Here is a 23,107-nt window from a genome sequence, read left to right on the forward strand (position 1 = left end):
AAGGGAAGGTCTGGGATAGTATAGAAGACAGGAGAGATTAAAAGACAAAAGGGATGATGGTGCAAGGCAAAAGGAGATGGTAATGGGGCAAGTTAAGAATCAAAAGATGAGTCTAGATAGGGTGTAAATGGAGATGGCAGAATCATCAACAGCTGCCGCGGGAAAGTGAAAAGAAAACAGAAACAAAAGAAAAAAAGTAGGGGCAGAGATTATGGTTTGTCCAGAAGGCTGTAAAGTGTATAAACAAAATATAAGCTGTTCCACGAGCTTGCATTGAGCTTCATTGGAACAGTGCAAGAGGCCAAGCTGCAGTTTGCCGGTCTGGTGAGGAGATGCAATAGGCGGCTAACAGGTAAGGCCGGTTGGGGGAGGAAGGGGAGGCGGAAAACATTCTGGGCAGGAGCAAGAACGGCTGGTCCGTGGGCCATGATATTTATGTGGTGCCCTGAGGGAGACTTGCAATTAAATTGGCTTAAAAATGATTTGGCTTAAAAATGATTTTGCTTAAAAAAAATCCTGCTGTCAAAGTCCACTAAAACTCCTCCTCTCTTGCCATACTTTTACTGCCCTGACCCTCTTCCTCTTTTCTCTCCTCCCTCCACCAGTACTGAAAAGCACACTGAGGTGCCTGTGTGTAATGATCATTACCGAAATATAGAGCACTGTTACTACCTTGTAGCAGTATTCATCATCATCATCGGCAGTCCCTCGGAATCGAGGAAGACTTGCTTCCACTCCTGAAGTGAGTTCTTAGGTGGCTGAACAGTCCAATACGAGAGTCACAGACTCTGTCACAGGTGGGACAGATAGTCATTGAGGGAAGGAGTGGGTGGGACTGGTTTACCGCACGCTCTTTCCACTGCCTGTGCTTGATTTCTGAATGCTCTCGGCGTTGAGACTCGAAGTGCTCAGCGCCCTCCCAGATGCACTTTCTCCACTTAGGGCGATCTTTGGCCAGGGACTCCCAGGTGTCAGTGGGGATGTCGCACTTTATCAGGGAGGCTTCGAAGGTGTCCTTGTAATGTTTCCGCTGCCCACCTTTGGCTCGTTTGCCGTGAAGGAGCTCCGCGTTAGAGCACTTGCTTTGGGAGTCTCGTGTCTGGCATGCGGACTATGTGGCCTGCCCAGCGGAGCTGATCGAGTGTGTTACAAGTATTACCGAAAACTGACTGCCCTGTATTGTGTGGGAGAGTTGTACTGCAGCAGGAACTATATGTAAATATACATTGATTACTCCACATATTTCAAGAGAATAATTTTATAATTATTTTAATGTTGACCTTAGCTCAACCCAAATCTCTGCCTCCAGGACTTTATCACATTTATAATGAGAGTGCCATTCCCTAGCTTGGATGGATAACTGTCCTTGACTATTGAGCCTCGTCCATAAAGTCATGCCATGTTAACTGAAAATCTGATGAGAACAAATGTTGGCCACAGTTATCCCCTATACACAAGTGAAGGTTAATGATTATCGTTCTGGACAAATGCCTGGTGTAAATAATACTTTGCCCTGAGTAAGTGAGATGTAAGAGGATATTGTCAGATGAATATTGATTAACGGGAGTCATTTAAAAAAAAAAAATGTGTTCCTGGGATGTGGCCATCGCTGGCAAAGCCAGCATTTACTGCCCATCCCCATCCCTAATTGCCCTTGAGAAGGCTGTGGTGAGTAGACTTCTTGAACTGCTGTAGCCCATGTGGTGAAGGTACTCCCATAGTGCTGTTAGGGAGGGAGTTCCAGATCAAGGAACGGTGATATAATTCCAAGTCAGGGTGGTGTGTGACTTAGAGGGGAACTTGGAGGTGATCGTGTTCCCATGGTCCTTCTAAACGGTAGAGGTTGCGGGTTTGGGAGGTGCTGTGGAAGAAGCCTTGGCAAGTTTAATTGTTAAATATCAAATGAACAAGTAAGTATAATTAGGCATCTTCTGTTGCAGAAGTACAGATTAAACCTCAGTTTTGCTGTAGCAGTTTATGTAATTAAAAGTTTCATATTGCATTCCAAGATCGATGATCGGGCCACTGGTTTTACAATATTAATCTTGTATTTGATATAAGTATGATCATCAGCAATTCTAGGGTTTAGTGTTAGTTCCAGCTTCTCTCATTCTCCCAAGAAACCCCAGAGATATGAATCAATTCTTTAAAAAAAAATGTAAAAATGAATCGGTCTATTCCGTTATTGAGTACTGGCCTGAAATGGCTAACCCTCTCTGAGGCGTTCTATTTGGCTGTGACTGACCTGACATTGATCTGACAATACAGCCAAAAAATAAAAGCTCCAAGCAGTCTGGAGAAAAACAACCAGCTGTCTGACACCCAGGAGCCTGTTCAGAGCTGGCAACTGCCATCGTATCTGAGAGGTTGCTGTTCATGAATGTGCAATATTGAACTGACATTCTCATTAAAGGTTTGTCAGGAAATGACATTGCATAAACCTCCAGCTCGGGAACTTGAAAACGGTCCCTGATTTCTCTAGCAATTATTACTTGTCTATTTGTGGAGCACGCTATTAGAAATTGTCGCTATAGTAATGTTTTTACCAGCTCTGAATCAAATGGGCTTTGTAATACATGTATTAATTTGTTGTAAATAACATTGTTGTTGGTGCTGTTGTAAAAATGACCTGCTCGACTGTGTAAACCAGAATTGCTGATACTTCAAGCACTGGTTTACTTGACAGATACGGTCATTGTTATAAACAAGCCAATTCTTTTCACTGTCATCAAATGAATAGCGCAATATATTCCATAAAATAATACAATGCAGTCATCGGGGGAAAAAACAAACTATTTGTTTGGTGCAGTTGTAAAAACAAAACTCATTGGCACTTATTTTCTTTATGCTAAACTATTTATAGTTTTATTTTTGTAGTTTATGCCATGGGTGAGAAAAAACATGCCGAGATTGGTTGAATAACACCAATTAAATACAAAGACATGAAGGATCATCTGGGTCCTAACAACACCACTTGTTACTAAGGCTGTGTAGAGACTCAGCAATGCACGACACCAACAGCGACACTCGCCATTCTGTGCTTTGCTAAGATCTTACAGTTCTAAGTAAAGATTGGACGATACTGTCTCATAATACATGACTCAGTATAGTTGTATTGAGATGGTTTTTACATGTTTAAGTGTGCAACTACAAATTGGTCACAAAAGCGCACACTTCGGGAAATATGAGACTCTTTCCCGTTTTCACGACAGACAGCTTACTGTTCTTATTTCCTACAGAAGGAACCTCTCGAGGCAGAGAGTGTCCATCCTATACAACCTCACATCAATCCTGATAGAACTGTTCATCTCTTTTTTTTTACTTACAGGAGAGGTGACTTGCTGTCCTCTTGATGTGTAAAATTTAATTATTCATTCCAAATAATAGCAAAACAGCATTACAGACAGCTCAAGACTGAGGTCCAACAAAAAACCCGGGACCTAAAGAACAGGTGGTGGGTGAAGAAAGCACAGGAGATACAGCAGCTGGCTGACAACCATGACGTGCAAAGATTCTTCATCGCAGTCAAGGCCACCTATGGGCCAAACACCCAAGGCCCCACCCCACTCCTGGCCAAGAACGGGGAAACACTCATCAATGACACCGAGGCAGTCAGGGCCCGCTGGAAGGAGCACTTCGAAGATCTCCTCAATCGAGACTCTGCCTTTGACTCGAGTGTTCTCGACTCCATCCCGCAGCATGCTACCTGCCACCACCTCAGTGAAACCCCAACACTGCATGAGGTAGAAAAAGCCATAAGACAGCTCAAAAACAACAAGGCTATGAGTGCCGACGGAATCCCTGCTGAGGCATTGAAGTATGGCGGAGAGGCAATACTGGCACGAATACACGACCTCATCTCTATCATCTGGAGGGAGGAGAACATGCCGGGGGATCTCAGAGATGCAGTAATCGTGACCTTTTTAAAAAAAAAAGAGGACAAATCTGACTGCGGCAACTGCAGAGGAATCTCCCTGCTATCAGCCACTGGGAAAGTTGTCGCTAGAGTCCTCCTCAACCATCTTCTTCCCGTGGCCGAGGAGCTTCTCCCGGAGTCACAGTGCGGATTTTGTCCCCTATGGGGCACAACGGACATGATTTTTGCAGCGCGGCAGCTACAAGGAAAATGCAGAGAACAGCGCCAGCCCTTATACATGGCCTTCTTCAACCTTACAAAGGTCTTTGATACTGTCAACCGCGAGGGTCTATGGAGCGCCCTCCTCCGTTTCGGATGCCCCCAAAAGCTCGTCACCATCTTCCGCCTGCTCCACGACGACATGTAGGACATGATCCTTACCAAATGGATCCATCACAGACCCAATCCACATCCGGACCAGGGTCAAACAGGGCTGCGTCATCGCCCCAACCCTCTTCTCAATCTTCCTCGCCGCCATGCTCCACCTCACAGTCAACAAGCTCCCCGCTGGAGCGGAACTAAACTACAGAACCAGTGGGAACCTGTTCAACCTGCGCCGTCTCCAGGCCAGATCCAAGACCACCCCAACCTCTGTCGTCGAGCTACAGTACGCGGATGACGGCTGCGTTTGTGCACATACAGAGGCCGCACTCCAGGACATAGTCGACGTATTTACTGAGGCGTACGAAAGCATGGGCCTTACGTTCCACCAGCCTGTCCTCACCACACAGCACTGCCCCCCAGTCATCAAGATCCACGGTGCAGCCCTGGACACTGTGGACCACTTCCCATATCTCAGGAGCCTCCTATCAACAAGAGCAGGCATCGACGACGAGATCCAACACCACCTCCAGTGCGCCAGTGCAGCCTTCAGTCACCTGAGGAAAAAAGTGTTTGAAGATCAGGCCCTCCAAACTGCAACCAAGCTCATGGTCTACAGTAGTAATACCCACCCTCCTGTATGGCTCAGAGACATAGGCCATGTACAGTAGACACCTCAAGTTGCTGGAGAAATATCACCAACGATGTCTTCGCGAGATCCTACAAATCCCCTGGGAGGACAGGCGCACCAACATCAGCATCCTCGACCAGGCTAACATCCCCAGCATTGAAGCACTGACCACACTCGATCAGCTCCGCTGGGCAGGCCACATAGTCCGCATGCCAGACACAAGACTCCCAAAGCTAGTGCTCTACTCGGAGCTCCCTCATGGCAAACAAGCCAAAGGTGGGCAGCGGAAACGTTACAAGGACACCCTCAAAGCCTCCCTGATAAAGTGCAGCATCCCCACTGACAACTGGGATTCCCTGGCCCAAGACCGTCCTAAGTGGAGGAAGTACTTCTGAGAGGGCGCTGAGCACCTCGAGTCTCAACGCCAAGAGCATGCAGAAATAAAGTGCAGACTGCGGAAAGAGCGTGCGGCAAACCAGTCCCACCCACCCCTTCCTTCAATGACTATCTGTCCCACCTGTGACTCTTGTATTGGACTGTTCAGCCACCAAAGAACTCACTTCAGGAGTGGAAGCAAGCCTTCCTCGATTCCGAGGGACTGCCTATGATTGAGATGGTTTTTACATGTGTAAATGTGCCACTACAAATTGGTTACAAAAGCGCACACTTCGGGAAGTATGAAACTCTTTCCCTTTTTCACAACAGACAGCTTACTGTTCTTATTTCCTACAGAAGGAACCTCCCGAGGCAGAGAGTGTCCATCCTTTACAATCTCACATCAATCCTGATAGAACTGTTCCTCTTTTTTTTTACTTACAGGAGAGGTGACTTGCTGTCCTCTTGATGTGTAAAATCAAATTATTCATTCCAAATAATAGCCATCATAAAATTAGATACAGACCATTTTACTCTATCTAGTTTATCTTGTTTTATCTATAATACATTAAAAGTCTTGTGTATCACCTGTACTTCCAAGTATTTTCTGTCGTGGCTGTTTGTTGTGTTTAAACTTGCCTATTTCCAAGCTTTCAGTTATCTGCCTTAATATCTCTGTATGCGTCTCGGTGTCAATTGTTTTTTAATGCTCCTGTGGAGCACCTTGGGATGTTTTACTATGTTAAAGGTGCTATATAAATACAGGTTCTTGTTATACTTACAGGCTCATGTGGAACATAAACGCAGGTATAATCTGGCATGTTTCTGTGCTGTAGAAGCCATGTGCTGTATGTCTGAGTCTTTCCAACAATTTCTGCTGTGGCACTATTTTCAAAGCATCACCGGCCTGAGCCCTGTATAAAACAAACAATCGGGTGTGTTACCCAGTGTGACGTCCCGCCACCTCTGGCTGCTCCCTCCTGCTGCTCCTTTCGGCTCACCATTTCTTTCTACCAGCTGTCACCAACTTACCGCCCCCCCCCCCCCCCCCCTCGCCAACTGCCCTGCGCACTGGCAATACCACAGGCGATCCATTAAAAGTATATTCAAAGTGAGATGTCAGCAGGTGGTTTTGTTACATTTGCTGTGTCATGCTGCATAGCGCTTTTATGCAAATTTGTGGCAACTGATTAGTTATAATTTTGAATTTTCAAAACCACAACAAAACCAAATATCGCAATGGAAATAAAAATCGGGAGAGATATAAAATCTATCATTGTTGATCCACATTGGCTCCTGGTCCTCCAACAGCTCCAATTCAAAATACTCGCCCTTGTGTTGAAATCCCCACATGACCTCACCCATTGCTATCTCTGTAATCTCCTGCAGCCCTTCAACATCTCTTGTCCCCCGCCACGCCTCCCTAGACCGCTCTACTCCTCTAACTCTGTCCACTTGTGCATCCCTCCCTCACCCAAAACTTTCTGCTGCTCAGACTTGGTCTGCTCACCCGCCCCACCATTGGTGGCTAAATATTCAGTCACTTAGGCCCCACGGTCTGGATTCCCTCCCTAAACCCTATTTCCTCCTTTAAGATGCACTTTAAAATCCATCTATTTGACCAAGCTTTTTTCTCATTCCTCCTAAGATCTCTTTCTTTGGTTTGATATCCATTTTTGTCTTATTACACCTCTGTGAGCTACCCAAGACATTTTTCTATATTGTAAATGCTGTATAAATAAAGCCAGTATTGTCATCTCGCCATTGCCTGTTTACACTTTTGCACAAAGCCAAGCTCTACCCCAGTGGTTCAAATATGAGCAAAATTCCAGTGCGGACTTGAAGGGCCACATCATCTGTTCTTGTGCTGCATCATTCTATAATTTCATTGGGAATGACATTGGGAAATGGTAAAACTCTCACTAAAGCATTTATCAAAAACTGCAGTTAGATTAATAAGCATTTTTATTTAAATGGAGTCACTTGTTGGCAAATATAACTTCGAAACTGTTACAGTTTGACCTGAAATGTAAGGAATGTAAATTTATTTCAGAAATGCAAAAAAGTGTTGCTTAACATCTGTGCAATCTCGATAAATATGAACCTGTCACATTCAACAGTGAATGGGGTATAATCCATTGGAAAATTCATTGGTTATCAAGTGCTTTGAGATGTTTTGCCATTATAAGGTAATATACAACTGCTAGATTATTTTTAATAATTTGAGATAGTAGGGATCTGATAATCTAACTGGCGTTACCGTTGCCTTTTCTGACCTTTCACACGCAGTTTGACTTTATTTTTCTGCACTGCCAGTGCTCACAATTTTGCTTGCAATTGATTAATTTTGCATTATTGTTTCGATGTACATGAATCACCAGACACAAGTACAAAAATGTAAATTAAAATTTAAGAACCTATAACCTATGTAAAATGGGCTCCAACCATCAGTGGGGTGATGGATCTTAGCTTAAGTGCTGTGATGCATCTACCCATACCTCATGTTACTGAGACCACCAAAGTTTGCGGAGTCTGTGGAAGTCCCTTTATTTCCCTACTATTGGCAGGCACCTATGGATCTGGCATGCCTGCCATAGCAGCAAGGCTGTAAAACCCTTGTGGCTCCCATGATAAGAGGGTCACTTTAAAAATGATAAATAAGAAAACCGCTTACTGCCAGATCTTCGTGGGGTCTGGGCCTTGATCCTGGCCTGGATTGCCGTGTGGTTGGGCTGGTAGGCTTGGTCTGGCCAGGTATACCTTCGCCCGCCATATGTCTGGACTCTCTGATATGAGGCGGAAAGAGGGTCCACCCTCACACAAGGTCATCCTGGAAAGTTCACCAGAAGGTCAGGTCCTGGTCATTGGGCCTACCTCTGCTGAAGTTATAGTGGGAGTATGCCAGAACAGTTGCAGTACATTGGGGCCATAAAATCTGTTCTCCTGATTTTTCTTCTCCCTGGCAGAAAATGATCTTCTCTCCCCCAGGCAACCCAGCTGTGATAGGGAACTCATAGTATGGGGAATGTGTGTGAATCTGTAAGATACACTCTGCACTGTAGCACATTCTTGCACCAGTGTCCCATCGGATTGCCTCAACCTTTATTGGTATTTCAATATTTGCCTATTAAGGAGAATGGGACAGTTTGAGCCCACAAAGAAAGTAAATGCCACATATAATGCTATAACATCACAAAGGATCACAGTATGCTTTTGTATCATTATCTGCCTTGTACAACAGTAATATAGATTGTTAATATAATCTCTCGTCCTCCTGCACCCCATCAACACACTGGGAGCCATTTATTTACTTCATGAAATCCACATATTGAAGTGCCAAAGCTTCTTAGCACAGTTAATAAAGCTTCTTGACCAAGGGAAAACAATAAGGTGAACTGGAAAAATAGAACAAATAATCCTCTGTGCAATGACATAACATTTGCTTCCATTTTGTTTCAATGGAGGTCACAGATATGATGCTTCAAGATGATTCGTATCCTGGTTGGGGAAAGACTGTTCGAGCCTTCTGGAGAAAAGGATATAACCGGATTGTCTTGTTCTGGTAAGGCAGAACTGCCATGTTCATCCAGACTGTCTTTACTTATAATCTCTGTACTTCTGATTCAATGTCGAGACATTTCCTCTGATAATCTGATTTGAGGCCTTTTAATGTTACTGCGACTTTGTTGTACTGCTTGTAGTAGTTCCAACATCAAATGTGATTGTAAATACAAACTGAACTTATGTTAATTTGATTTTTGCAATAATTAATTTTCTCAAAATTGCAAGCACTAAATTATTGTACAGATATAAATTTCTCACACTACAACAGAATTTGCCTTTGCAGAGAGTTTACAGTCATGGAAACTTAGCTGCCCCATTGATTTGATGATTCTTATTGAGGCCCAGGAAGAAAAATTTGATCTTAATAACCATGGACTAAAATTAACTTTTATGCTAAGCTGTATTTGATCTTGTAGAATTGATCTCAACCGCATGGTTTTACATTGCAGGGAATGCAATAGGTTCTGCTTGTCAGAATATCTGATCTTATAACTCCAAATGACAAGTAACCTGAGTGGGCACGAGAAAGGAATAATTGGTTGGAGGCTGGAGAGATTGGTCTATGCTGCATCCGTTTTGGGGTGGAGAATTAGAGTGGGTGGGAGACAAATTTCCGGATGTGAATTCTCCGGTCTGAACACCCCCAGAAGTGTGGCTGCTGCCAAATTGGAGACCGGCAGCGTCCAAGTGTCTAAGGTGCCTGCGTGAAACGTTAGGCCATTTGTATATGCTAACAGGATCCTATAGCTGGTTTCGGATCCCATTCCCAGATCCCACTCCAAAGTTTGGCATAAATTGGGTGCCTGCAATGCTCCCCTCAGTTGGTACAGGGTTACAGTGGCTTAATCAGTCGTCCTTAAGACCACTGGAGGCCACCTGGAATGCTTCTCTTGGCTCTATAACAGTAGGCCAGACCGAGCTTGTCCCTCTTCTGGTTCATATGTTGATCTGTTTTATGCTGATTATTTTTCAATCTCTTTCAAATGTACACATATATAAAAGTAAGACAGCAGCCCTGCACATTTATAAAACAAAATATATGAGCATTAAATAATAGCAGGATTTCAAAATTCTGGGTTTGGAGCATAATTGTGACTTTTAGCTGGTGACCTGGCTTGTCCCTTTAGGGCAACTTGACATAAGATAAAGGTTGCTTTACATTCTAGTTACAGTGGAGATTTCAAATGTTTTCTCAGGTGCCGATACTTTGTCATCCTCATTTTCATTTCAAACACATGGGGGCCGGAATTGCCCCGTGCCCCGATCGGGGTTAGTAAACCTCCGGACCGGGGCTTTTATCGCCAGGCCTGGAAGTCCTGCCCCCGATGCGGAACTGGGCACGTGCGCCCCTCCAAGAATGCGGAGCGCTGTTTCCGGCACTTCGCGTCCCTGGAGGGGCGCTCCCGGGGCGAGAGTGCGGCGCTGAGTGCAGCGCCACGCTCCGTGGATGCTCCGCATAGCGCCGACGCGCTACAACGACCCCCCTTTCATTTAAAGGGGCGGGCAGCTGCACACTCTGCAGGCCCTTTGGTGGCCGCCACTGGCCCACCAGAGAGGTAATAAACTGGGCCAACAGCCCGGCATGCACGGCAATGACATCTCCGCAGGGCGTGCGCTGGCCCGAGGCGCAAATCGTGGGGCACGGTGCTACCGGCACATCGCCACCCCCCCCCCCGCCCCCCACCCCCCACCAAACCTCTGGGGAAATTTTCCAGGAGGCGCAATCACCCCCCTCGCCCGGGCGAAAACTTTATAAAAAGGGACAGTTTCCAGGAAGGGAAAGTGCAAATAACTATAAAAAGGGGCAGTCTCGGCCCCATTGTCTCCAAGCATACCCTAAATCAAAACATGCCTTGTGACTCCTGCAGACAAATTTTGAAGCTTAGTGAATGGAACTTTAAGATAAAAGTGGATAATGGGGTGCAGTATCGACACAGCCATCAATATAATGGACGGAGATGCCTTCAGAAAGGTTCCAGTCGAATTGGACCAAATAATGTCCCACATATGCTACAAAAAAAGACAGGCCTAGCTGAAGCCCGTGCAGGTTTCCATAGCAACACGTTTTACCTGGAGGAAGTGAGTGGAATTAGAAGAAAAATTGTTCAAGTTGAGAGCAAGTTCAGACAGCTGGAGGAGTGTGATGGCGATGGGGCTGGTTGGATTATTGCCCAAGGCTGCTGTTCAAGAATATTTTTTTTACTATTTTGATAAACAAATATTCTGGACAATCCTGTCCAGTGCAGTAACTGTTGTGGTATAAAGGATTAGGAACAGTTTGCGGAATGAGATGTGTGTTGGTCATGGGTGCACTGTGCTTGAGGTTGCTTTATTTTCTAAGGTGTTATAGGGGCTAAAATTAAATTGTAAGCTGATTGCATGAGTTGGGACAAAACATTTTATCATAATTTTTAATTGCAATCCTTTCTCTCCCCCAGTTCCTTGTGTTCTCTCTGAAATCTAGTGGTTAATGTGCAAAGTCTTCTGTAGACAGAATAATTCCCAACTGTTTATTGATGACAAAAGCAGATATTCACTGGTGTGCATAAGAACAAAAACGTGTCAGGATGACGAAAAGCTTTGCGTTGAGTGGCAGGATGATAGTTATTTGCACTTTCCCTTCCTGGATTAATAATCCTTGTGATCGACCTCCCTGAAACAAATCAAGAGCCGCAGATTACATTCATTAAACATACAATCTGAGCAAGATGAAAGAACTCTTCATACATCAGATCAGTTTATTTGGTGAAGATTTACAGGGGAAGTATTTGAAACGATGTAGGAAAACTACAGTTCAAATAGAAGTGCTAACTAAATCCTCTCAACACGCAAATATGTGCTGTACTGTTTTAAAGAAAGTAGAAAGAGCTTACCTTATAACACCTTTCACAACCTCAGGATATCCTAAAGCACTTTTCGGCTAATGAAGTACGTTTGAAGTGTATCACGAACTGCCATGTTTCCTACGTTATAACAATTTGTGTACAGCAAGATCCTGCAAATACTAATGAGACATAGGACCAGATAATCTGCTTTAGTGATATTGGTTGAGAGATAAATATTGTCCAGGACACTGGGAGAATTCCCCAACTCTTCTTCTTGCCATAGGATCTTTTACGTCCATTTGAGAGGGCAGACAGGACCCCGGTTTAACATCTCATCCTAAAGCAGCATCTCTGACAGTGCAGCACTCCCTCAGCACTGCCCTGGAGTGTCATCTTAGATTATGTGCTCAGGTCTCTGGAGCAGAACTTGAACCCACAACCTTCCGACTCAGAGGCGAGAGTGCTACCAGTGAGCCAAGGCAAAAACTTTTATTTATTTTTCTTCTTTTATGTAGTTTTATGTTTTATAGTTTGGGCAAGAATGTGGAAGATGGACTATAATGTGGAGAAATGTGAAGTTATCCACTTTGGGAGGAAAAACAGAAAAGCAGAATATTTTTTAAATGGTGAGAGATTGGGCAATGTTGGTATTCAGAGGGACCTGGGTGTCCTTGTACATGAACCACTAAATGTTAACATGCAGATACAGAAAGCAATTAGGAAAGCAAATGGTATGTTAGTGTTTATTCCAAAGTGATTGAAGTATAAGAGTAAATAAGTCTTACTGTAATTATACAGGGGAGAAATTCGCATCATTTGCACCTCCCATTAGCGCTCCCGTGGAGCATAAACGATTTCTCGCGCAGGGCGCAAGGTCGCTACCACCTCCTGCGAAATTTCGCGAGAGTTAGCGGAAGCGCAAACCAGCAGCGTCCCGCTCCTGCGTTTGCACCCCGGAGTGGAACATCGGTAGTGCCCTGTGAGGCCGCCGCGGGCGATGTCCACTCCAGCCTTGCGGGTCGGGAAGTGATCTGCACTCCACCCGCGGGGCGAAAATTAAAGGGGAGGTGCGGCGCGCTTTTTTTCAATGCCTGACTTGCCGTGATGAATTCGCGGGGCCCATGCCCGATGTTGCAGCCCAGCACTCCGCTTCTATGCCGGAATGCTGCCACGGCACCCCGCTCCCTGGTGGTGAAGTGACGGTCCCTGGTCCCATTGCGGCGTTCACAGTGGCGCTCCCCTTTAACGGAAGGGGAGGGCCCCGTGCTCCCACCAGCGCTACGCGGTACTGGTAAATTCCCACGGTTAGCGCCTCAGTCCCGCCCCCGAGAGGAGCTGGAGCGCACGGCATTGCACTCCACTTCCTCTCGGGGGCAGTAACCCTAATTTCGCTGCCGGGGCGGGACTTCTGGGCCTGGTGCAGGAAGTCGTGCCTCGCCTTGGTTACCGCCCCCAAGCGGGTCGCTACCGAATTTCGTCCCCATAGGGTCTTGGCGACACCACACCTGGAGTACTGTGTACCTAGAGTGAGTGCAATGAAGGATCACCAGACTGATTCCTGGGATGGGGGACTGAGTCCAAATGCTCAGTTGTTGAGGAACTAAAGGATATGGGGATAGTGCGGGAAGGTGGAGTTGAGGTAGAAGATCAGCCATGATCCTGTTGTATGGCAGTGCAGGCTTGAAGGGCCAAATGGCCTATTCCAGCTACTATTTCTTATGATACATTATGTTCTAGGAGGAAGATAGTGGAGACTAGGCCTATATTCCCTAGAATTTAGAAGAATGCACGGTGAACTCATTGAAACATCAAATTCCTACAGGGCTTTACAGGGTAGATGCTGGGAGGATGTTTCCCCTGGCGGCGGAGTCTAGAACTAGGGGGTCACAGTCTCAGAATAAGGTATTGGCCATTTAGGATTGAGAGGAAAAGTTTCTTCACTCAAAGGGTTATGAATGTTTGGAATTCTCGACCACAGAGGGCTGCAGAAGCTCAGTCATTGAGTATATTCAAGACAGAGGTCGATAGATTTTTTAGATATTAAGGGAATCAAGGGATGTGTGGAAAGTGAGGGAAGGTGTAGTTGAGGTAGAAGATCAGCCGTGATCTTATTGAATGGCGGAGCAGGCTCGACGGGCCGAATGACCTACTCCAGATCCTATTTCTAATGTTCTTACTTAAAGTGATGGGACATGCAGATGTTTTAAATCAGGTAGTCGTTGTGCCCTTTGGGAAATCAGTGTATGCACTCCTTATTGTTTTCACACTGGATTAATATCTCATGAAATGGGGATCCTCCATTGGCAGACAGTCAAGATGCAGACTGTAGCGAGAATTAGCTGAATTTAGTGGATCGACAAAGCAAATAATTTATCCATGTTCATTTTAGGATTTAACTGTCGCTTTTGAGTTCTTAGACAGAGGCCATTTTGCTTTGTTGTAATTTATGATGTCATGGCCATACAGGTTATGCCATGTCTGCACCAAAAGATTTGAACAAAACTAGAAACTTGCTGGAAATAAACAGCAGGGGGCAGATTTCATCTACACTGCCTGGGTGGTATTCTGATGGGATTATAACCCGGCCGTTACAGAACCTGCCTGATTGTCATTCGATTGATTTTAGTGGAATGAAAATCAGTCAGGTTCTGTGACGTGCGGGTGATTTGTCCTGCCACCTTACCACCTCTTGCAGTGAAGACAGAAATCTACCCTTCACTCAGTCAGAAACTGCAAAGGGAAAAGACAAGTTAAGACCCAAGAAGAAAGGGGAGAAAATGGGGTAGATTGGAAAACAATCAGGACAAACTTGCAGATGAAGATCAAGAGAATGCTCAGCGTTCAGCATCATCCACCATGTCAGGATCCATCTGAATTATATTGCCGGAAACACAGAATCAAACATCAGTAAAATTGAAACAATTACCAAAGTGTAATCAATGAAGCAGCAAATGATAGATCACCAACAATTAACTACCAGACAGGGATTTTCATTGCTTCATACATAAAATGGGACAAAATAGGAACAGTTTAGGATTTATTTTGTGCTCTAAGCTTTGACTCTGCTGGACTTTGTATGGTCCTCCCTTATCACTGTTCGTAATTTGTTGCTGCAGGCAGAAGCTTGGCAAAGGGGAGGGGGCTAAAGACATGTTGTGCACCATTCATAATTAACGGTAAGTGGGGCCAACATTTATTTCAGCCTTTCCAAAGGCTGCATTGGGGACAAGAGGCAACAGCCAAAGGAGGCAGGAAACAGAGTTCAGGTGCAGCAGCACATCACCTAAATCCCCAATTGGATGGCTGGAGAAGTGGAGATGGTGCTGCAGGAGATAGATGTGAGGGGGTTGACCTGTTTGCCACCTATCCAGAGATCAGCAGAGCAATCGCAGGAGGGAGCGGTTAGGGTCATTGCTGTTTACACTCTTTGCACAACCTGTAGAAGAATATGGCAGATTTTCAGGAAACTATCAAGGTAAAAATACCTAACTAATCCTTTGGATAGCCCAAGTATACATGTGGCAAAGTGTTGCCTATAAAGAGTTTAACATTTACTGCTGGCCCTTGCCAAGCTCTTCCACTTCCTTAAAGAACTGTAATTGCTTATCAATTGTACCCATACTCTGACGGGGCAAATAGCCAAGCTGTCAGTTACAATTAAAAGCCTTGACACACTAATCGTTGGCAGTCTTCAAGGAAATGCATGCCGAAATCATTATAGCAGAAACTAGCTGCAGGACTATAGTCACTTACTGACACTTAGAATGAACTGAAGGTTAGGCACATGTCTGACACTGTGTATGATACGTCCTTACTACACAGTATAAATGCACACGAGGCCCATGCTTGAGAGAAGGTCAGTCTGTGACCTGTCCTTTATTCCTTAGCACTCAAGCGATGAAGGTGGGTGGAGCTTCCCCTTTTATACCTGAAGGTCCAGGTTAGGAGTGTCTCCCACCTAGTGGTCAGTGTTCTCACGGTGTACAACTTAGGTCAGTTTATACATGGGTTACAATGCTGGTTGAATACATGACATCACCTCCCCCCCCAAAGTCTTATTGGGATCACAGGTTGATTCTCTCTGGTGGTTTACGCTCCCTTGTAGAGCGCCTGAGTTAGGGCTCCGATTGTTGGGCGCTGGCCTGAGTGTCTGCTGTTTGCGGTGCCTCAGGCCTGTCTGGACTGCCCACAGTGACTGAGCTCTCCTCCCTTTGGTTCCGGTGTTCGGCCACCTGTGGTGGAGTGAACTCTAAATCGTGTTCTTCCTCTGCTTCTTCTATGGGGTTGCTGAACCTCCTTTTTGTTTGATCCACATGTTTGCAGCAGATTTGTCCATTGGTAAGTTTAACTACCAGAATCCTATTTCTCTCTTTGGCAACCACAGTGCCTGCGAGCCATTTGGGCCCTGCAACGTAGTTGAGGACAAAAACAGGATCATTTACATCAATAGATCGCGCCCTCGCATTCCTGTCATGGTAGTGATATTGTAACTGGCGCCTGCTCTCGACAATTTCTTTCATGGTGGGGTGTATAAGGGATAATCGGGTTTTGAGCGTCCTTTTCATTAGTAGCTCTGCGGTGGAACCCCTGTGAGCGAGTGTGGTCGGGATCTATAGGCCAACAGGAGGCGTGATAAGTGGGTTTGTAGGGAACCCCCTTGGAATCTGAGCATCCCCTGTTTGATTATCTGCACTGCTCGCTCTGCCTGGCCGGCTTGAACGGTGCCGTTCTAACATGGTTAATTCCATTGATTGCCATGAAGTCCTGGAATTCAGTGCTTGTGAAGCACGGGCCATTGTCGCTGACCAAGATGTCCGGTAGACCGTGGGCGGCGAACATTGCCCGTAGACTTTCTACCGTGGCAGAGGATGTGCTTGAATTTAAAATGTCACATTCAATCCATTTGGAGTAGGCGTCTACTACAACCAAAAACATTTTCCCCATGAAAGGACCTGCGTAGTCCACATGGATGCGTGACCAAGGCTTGGCGGGCCATGGCCAGGGGCTAAGGGGGGCTTCCCTGGGCGCATGGCCCAGCTGGGCACACGTGTTGCACCTGCGAACACAAAGTTCCAGATCTGCGTCTATCCCTGGCCACCAAACGTTTGACCTGGCAATTGCCTTCATCGTGACAATGCCCGGGTGCCCATTGTGGAGTTCTCGGATGAACACCTCTTTGCCCATCTGGGGCATGACTATGCGGTTTCCCCACAGTAGGCAGTCGGCCTGAATCGAGAGTTCATCCTTGCGCCTGTGAAATGGTTTAAATTTCTCAGGGCAAGCCCTGTACGTGGCTGCCCAGTCCCCATTCAGGACACATTTCTTGACTAGAGACAATAGCGGGTCTCTATTTGTCCAGACTTTAATTTGACGGGCTGTCACGGGTGAGCCTTTGCTTCCGAAAGCTTCAACAGCCATGACCATCTCAGTACCATGCTCGGTAGTCCCCTCAGTGGTGGCTAGTGGGAGCCTGCTGAGTGCATCGGCGCAGTTTTCGGTGCCCGGTCTGTGCCGAATTGTGTAGTCATAGGCAGCTAAAGTGAGTGCCCACCTCTGTATGCGGGCCGATGCGTTTGCATTTATGGCCTTGTTGTCTGCCAAAAGGGACGTTAGGGGTTTGTGATCTGTCTCCAGCTCAAATTTCCTGCCAAACAGGTACTGGTGCATTTTCTTTATCGCATATACACATGCGAGCGCCTCCTTTTCTACCATCCCGTAGCCCCTTTCTGCCTGGGACAGACTCCTGGAGGCATAAGCTACCGGCTGTAACTGACCCTTGGCATTGACATGCTGCAACACACACCCGACACCATAGGACAACGCATCGCACGTTAACACAAGTTTCTTACATGGGTCATATAGCGTTAACAGATTGTTGGAACATAACAAATTGCGTGCTCTATTAAAAGCCCTTTCCTGGCTGTACCCCCAGACCCATTCGCGACCTTTGCCTAGGAGCACGTGTAGCGGTTCTAGCAGCGTGCTCAATTTGGGAAGAAAGTTACCAAAATAGTTCAGGAGCCCCAGAACGAACGCAGCTCCGTCGTGTTATGGGGTCTGGGTGCTCTCTGGATCGCTTCCGTCTTGGATGCAGTAGGGCTGATCCCGTCTGCTGCTACCCTCATCCCCAGGAATTCTACCTCTGGAGCTAGGAACACGCACTTCGCCTTTTTCAGTTGCAGACCTACCCGGTCCAGTCTGCGTAGCACCTCCTCCAGGTTGTGGAGGTGTTCTTCAGTATCGTAACCCGTAATGAGGATGTCGTCCTGAAAAACCACCGTCCCTGGAATCGACTTGAGGAGGCTTTCCATATTTCGTTGGAAGATCGCGGCGGCCGAGCGAATCCCGAACGGACATCTGTTGTACTCAAACAACCCCTTGTGTGCTGTTGGTGGTCAGCCTCTTCGACTCACTCGCCAGCTCCTGGTTCATGTAGGCTGAGGTCAGGTCCAATTTTGAAAAAAGTTTGCCACCGGATAGCGTCGCAAAGAGGTCCTCTGCTCTCGGTAGCGGGTACTGGTCTTGGAGTGACACCCGATTGATGGTGGCCTTGTAATCGCCACATATCCTGACCGACCCATCCGCCTTGAGCACCGGCACAATCGGGCTCGCCCAGTCACTGAATTTGACTGGCGAGATGATGCCTTCCCTCAACAGGCGGTCCAATTCGCCTTCTATCTTTTCCCGCATCACGTACGGCACCGCTCTGGCCTTGTGGTGTACTGGTCTGGCGTCCGGGTTTATGTGAATCACTACCTTGGCCCCCATGAACGTGCCAATGCCGGGTTGAAATAATGAGTCAAATTTGTCCAGGACCTGTGAGCATGATACTCGCTCTACAGAGGAAATTGCATTGACATCGCCCCATTTCCAGTTCATGACAGCAAGCCAACTCCTCCCCAGTAGTGCGGGACCGTCCCCTGGGACAATCCAGAGTGGCAACCTGTTCTCCGAATCTTTGTGGGTCACGACTACCGTGGCGCTGCCTAGCATCGGAATGATCTGCTTTGTGTATGTCCGTAGCTGTGCGTCAATCGGCGATAATTTTGGCCTCCTGGCCTTGGATGCCCACAACTTTTCGAACTGTTTGATACCCATCAGGGACTGGCTGGCACCCGTGACTAACTCCATTGATACTGGGATGCACTTTCATCATTATCGGTGGCGTCCTGGTGTATGAACTGTATACGTGCTCCACATGAACTCGCTGAACTTCAGCTTCCAGCGATTTCCCCCAGTGTTCATTTCTGCAATTTCTGCAGGTGTTTTGCTCATCTCTGCAAACTCCGGCTGAATGTATGCCTCCACGCCTCCAGCATGAGTTGCGGTTTGAAACAAAAGGTCCCTTGCCAGTCGATCGTCCCTGACTGCCCCTGTTATTGTCCTTGAGTGCACCATTAACAGGTGTTGATGGCCCCATTACTGGCCGCATTGTCCCTTGCAATGGCGTGAATCGCTGTTCAGCTTGCCATTGTCTCTGTCGAACTCCCCCTCTGGGTTCGACTACATGTTGGGGCATGCCTGACTGCCCTTGTCTGCCTGGAGAACTGTGTGCTGCTTTAACAATGTTGAATCTCTGTTCCAACCATTCCTTAACACAGTACCTCTCGTCTGTTCTGCTAGTGGCCATGCTCCCGTGGTTTAAATCCCAGTTTTTTGTCGCCATTGATACGTCCTTACTACACAGTATAAATGCACACGAGGCCCATGCTTGAGAGAAGGTCAGTCTGTGACCTGTCCTTTATTCCTTAGCACTCAAGTGATGAAAGTGGGTGGAGCTTCCCCTTTTATACCTGAAGGTCCAGGTTAGGAGTGTCTCCCACCTAGTGGTCAGTGTTCTCACAGTGTACAACTTAGGTCAGTTTATACATGGGTTACAATGCTGGTTGAATACATGACAGTGTATGTGCTCCTTTACCTTCTAATAGCTCAAGATTTTTTTTTGCTTAAATTATAAGGGGGCACATATAAATTATAAAGGGGCACATAATCTAAGGGATCAAAACTGAGCTGGAAGAGGATTCAGAAATTACAAGCTCCTGAGTCCCTTGGAGGAGGCCACTCTGACATTCTTGTGTATAAGAGTATGGGGAGTGTAGGGGAAGGTGAAGATACAGACCTCCCAAAGAGTTCGAGCTTAGTGCCTTGTTTAGTCATTGCTGACTTCAGGGGAGCACTGCATGTTGGATAGTGTGAGACTTCGGATGAGATGTTAAATTGTCGCCCTGTCAGGCTGATCAGGTAAACATTAACAATCCCATCGCCGCACTGTTTGAAAAAGAGTGAGGAAATCACTGTGTTCTGGCCAACATTCCTCCCTCAGACAACACCATCAAAACAGATTAACCTGTTGTTTACCTATGTGCTGTTTATCGTACCTTATTGTGCACAAAATGACTTCAAAGTACGACTCTATCAATGAGGCACTTTGGGATATACTCAGACGTAATAAGTACTAAATAAATATTAGTGCATTCTTTCTTCCCCCTCCTTCTTTCTTCTCTCTTCCACACGGGCATACGCATATATCACACGCCATATTTTACAATGCGAAATTTGTCTGAAGGTGTCCTGGAGGTAGCATCCCATACTTTGTTCCTCATTTTTCATCGTAAGCCTGTAAGACGAACTTTCCAGTGGCTCAGGGCGAGATAGCATCCTGTGTGTGTACGTCTCTCAACAATGTTTAGAAGTACTGGTGCTGTTAAGCTTTTTCTGGCGGATGCAGTCAGTGAGCTTGAGAAAAGAGTAATGAGTGAGTCGGTGCATTGATGAGGAGGAGCATGAACCTTCTGGCCAGGTGGCTGCTATCACTGGTCCCCTCTACATTGGTAGTGCAGTAAAATAGGGCAGCCAAGTCATATAGCTGGTGCTGTTCAGTGGGAAACGAGATGATGACTGATAGATCAGTTACCTGTTTGATACAGGCGTGAATAGCATATTGGCTGATGTTGTAGAAGGATATGCTGATGGGGTTAGATGAAGAAGGGTGGGAGGAGACTCGTATGGAGCGTAAGTGTTGGCATAGACCAGTTGGACAGAATGGGCGGTTTATTTGCCGTACATGCTATGCAATTCTATGATCCTGATGTATTCCTGGAGGAAGGTGGAGGCAGAAATGTAGAGGGAACTGGTGTCATTGTCTGGTATCGTCAGTACTTCCCTCCAATTCCTATCACACCGTAGTGTTCCCCTGCCAGAAGCATTCCTGCAGCATTGTGCTAAATTTACAATAATTGCCTGCAACTTCTCTTATTGCTTGCTTTTTTTTCTCAAAAAAATTCTAATCATGCATACTCACTTTCACTCAATCACTATGGACACTCATCTCTCTGTTTCTCCCCCCTCCTCCAATGCTGGTAGGAAGGGGGCTGGTTAGTGGGAAGGTGAAGAGGTATGGGCTACAATTGGAGTCGAGGTGGAGAAGGATGTGATTGGGGCAGGGAATGGTAAGAAAGCCACTAAAGGCCACTTTCCCCCCCCAATACCCACCCCAAATGCAGTATATTGGTAATTCAATCCTCTGCTGCACCAGCTCCCTCCCAAAAGTATGAGAAGAGAGACACAGAAGAGGACAGGGAGAGAAGCAAGAAGAGTTAAAGGGAGCAAAGAAGAGGAGAGAGAGAGAGAGAGAGAAACAGCGAATGAGCACGATGAAGACAGTAGAGAGAGAGATAAGAGAGTGACCATGTTCTCCTAGTGACTGCGTGCAATGTCTTGGAAGGTTGACTAGTAATATAGTGTAAATAACGTATTTTATTGTATGAAATGTAACAATTTATGTCTCCAACATTATTATCTTGTTAGAAATGTCTTTATATTATATAATATACAAATGATTATACATGTGACAAAATTTATTAAAATATAAACTAACTTGCATACATAATTCATTTCTCTGTATATAATTATGTAGTTACATTTACATATATAATTATGTACAATTATGTTTATCTATAATTACAAGCTTGCCACAAGCAAAATTGGGATATCTGGTCTTTAAAAAAAGCACAAATTTCACTTGCTTTATTAATATCTCACCCAGTTTAGTACAGTGAGTATACTGGGAAATTATGTTTTTAGGTTCTAGGAAGAAGTATATGTTTCAATTAATTTAATTAAATGTAGTTAATATTATTATGTTACACTCATCATCATAGGCAGTCCCTCGGAATCGAGGAAGACTTGCTTCCACTCCCAAAGTGAGTTCTCTGGTGGCTGAACAGTCCAATACGAGAGCCACAGACCCTGTCACAGATGGGACAGACATTCATCGAGGGAGGGGGTTGGTGGAGATTGTTTGCCGCGCACTCCTTCCGCTGTTTGCGCTTGACCTCTTCACGCTCTTTGCGTTGAGACTCGAAGAACTCAACGCCCTCCCGGATGCACTTTCTCCACTTGGGGCGGTCTTCGGCCAGGGTCTCCCAGGTGTCAGTGGTGATGTCGTACTTTACCAGGGAGGCTTTTGAGGGTGTCGTCGTAACGTTTCCACTGCCCACCTTTGGCTCGTTTACCATGACGGAGCTCCGCATAAAGCATTTGCTTAGGGAGTCTCATATCTGGCATGCGAACTATGTGGCCTGCCCAGCGAAGCTGATCGAGTGTGGTCAGTGCTTCAATACTGGGGGTGTTAGCCTGGACGAGGACACTGATGTTGGTGTGCCTGTCCTCCCAGGGGATCCGCAGGATCTTGCGGAGATATCGTTGGTGATATATCTCCAGCGACTTGAGGTGCCTTCTATACATCGTCCATGTCTCAGATCCATCCAGGAGGACGGGTATTACTATAGCCCTGCAGACCATGAGCTTGGTGGCATGTTACACTAACATGCATATAGACATGGCTTTTGTTTAATTAATGAGAGAAAATATATTTGAAAATCACAACTTACATATGAAAAAAATAATTTATACGGTGTATTACTGTATCTCTAATGCAGAAGTATTTCATAAGAATGTGCTGTTTTAAGTTGTGGGGGTAGGTATGTTTTCTGATTAACATACATTCTGTTTGTGTAGTTAGTATCGATTATTATGATCTCCCTTTTAGCCCAATGGATACCTTTTCAAGTTCTAGGTGCTATGGGGTTGAAATTCAGTTGCTAACACTAACTGATACCGCCTGAGAGAGGTTGCAAAGGTGCGTAAATGGCTGGGCGCCGGCGTTAAGCTTTTCAGTTCTGCTTTTTCAAGGGCGCAAAGAATTACCGCCTCGCCGACTACCGCCATTGGAAATCCTGACGTCAGTACACGTGCAACGCCTCGTTGGTGCCGGTCTCGACAAATTTCCATTTGCCACCTCACTTACCGGCTGGTGGGGAACACGCCACAAACAGGTGATGTTCACAAGTCGCGGTAACGATTCTGGGGCTGTGTTGAAATGGAGTTGCAGCCGGGCCACAGATGTCGCGGTCAGTGCTACGTTCTCTCCTCGCAGAGTGCGTAGGTGTCGGCGTGCTGTGACTGCTCAGCTTC

The 23,107-nt window shown here is 46.1% G+C and overlaps 1 protein-coding gene across 6 annotated transcripts in view; it reads left to right on the forward strand.

The window, feature by feature from the left end:
• The window catches only part of tmem117 (transmembrane protein 117), a 408,913-nt gene that overhangs the window by 312,869 nt on the left and 72,937 nt on the right, over positions 1 to 23,107 (forward strand). For all 6 annotated transcript variants that reach the window (XM_070901596.1, XM_070901595.1, XM_070901597.1 and 3 more), the window contains exon 5: positions 8,708 to 8,805. In XM_070901596.1, coding sequence (XP_070757697.1) covers positions 8,708 to 8,805 — 98 coding nt within the window. The remainder of the gene's footprint in view (positions 1 to 8,707; positions 8,806 to 23,107) is intronic.

The sequence above is a fragment of the Pristiophorus japonicus genome, chromosome 15 (genome assembly GCF_044704955.1).
Source record: "Pristiophorus japonicus isolate sPriJap1 chromosome 15, sPriJap1.hap1, whole genome shotgun sequence".
NCBI classification, from domain to species: Eukaryota; Metazoa; Chordata; class Chondrichthyes; family Pristiophoridae; genus Pristiophorus; species Pristiophorus japonicus.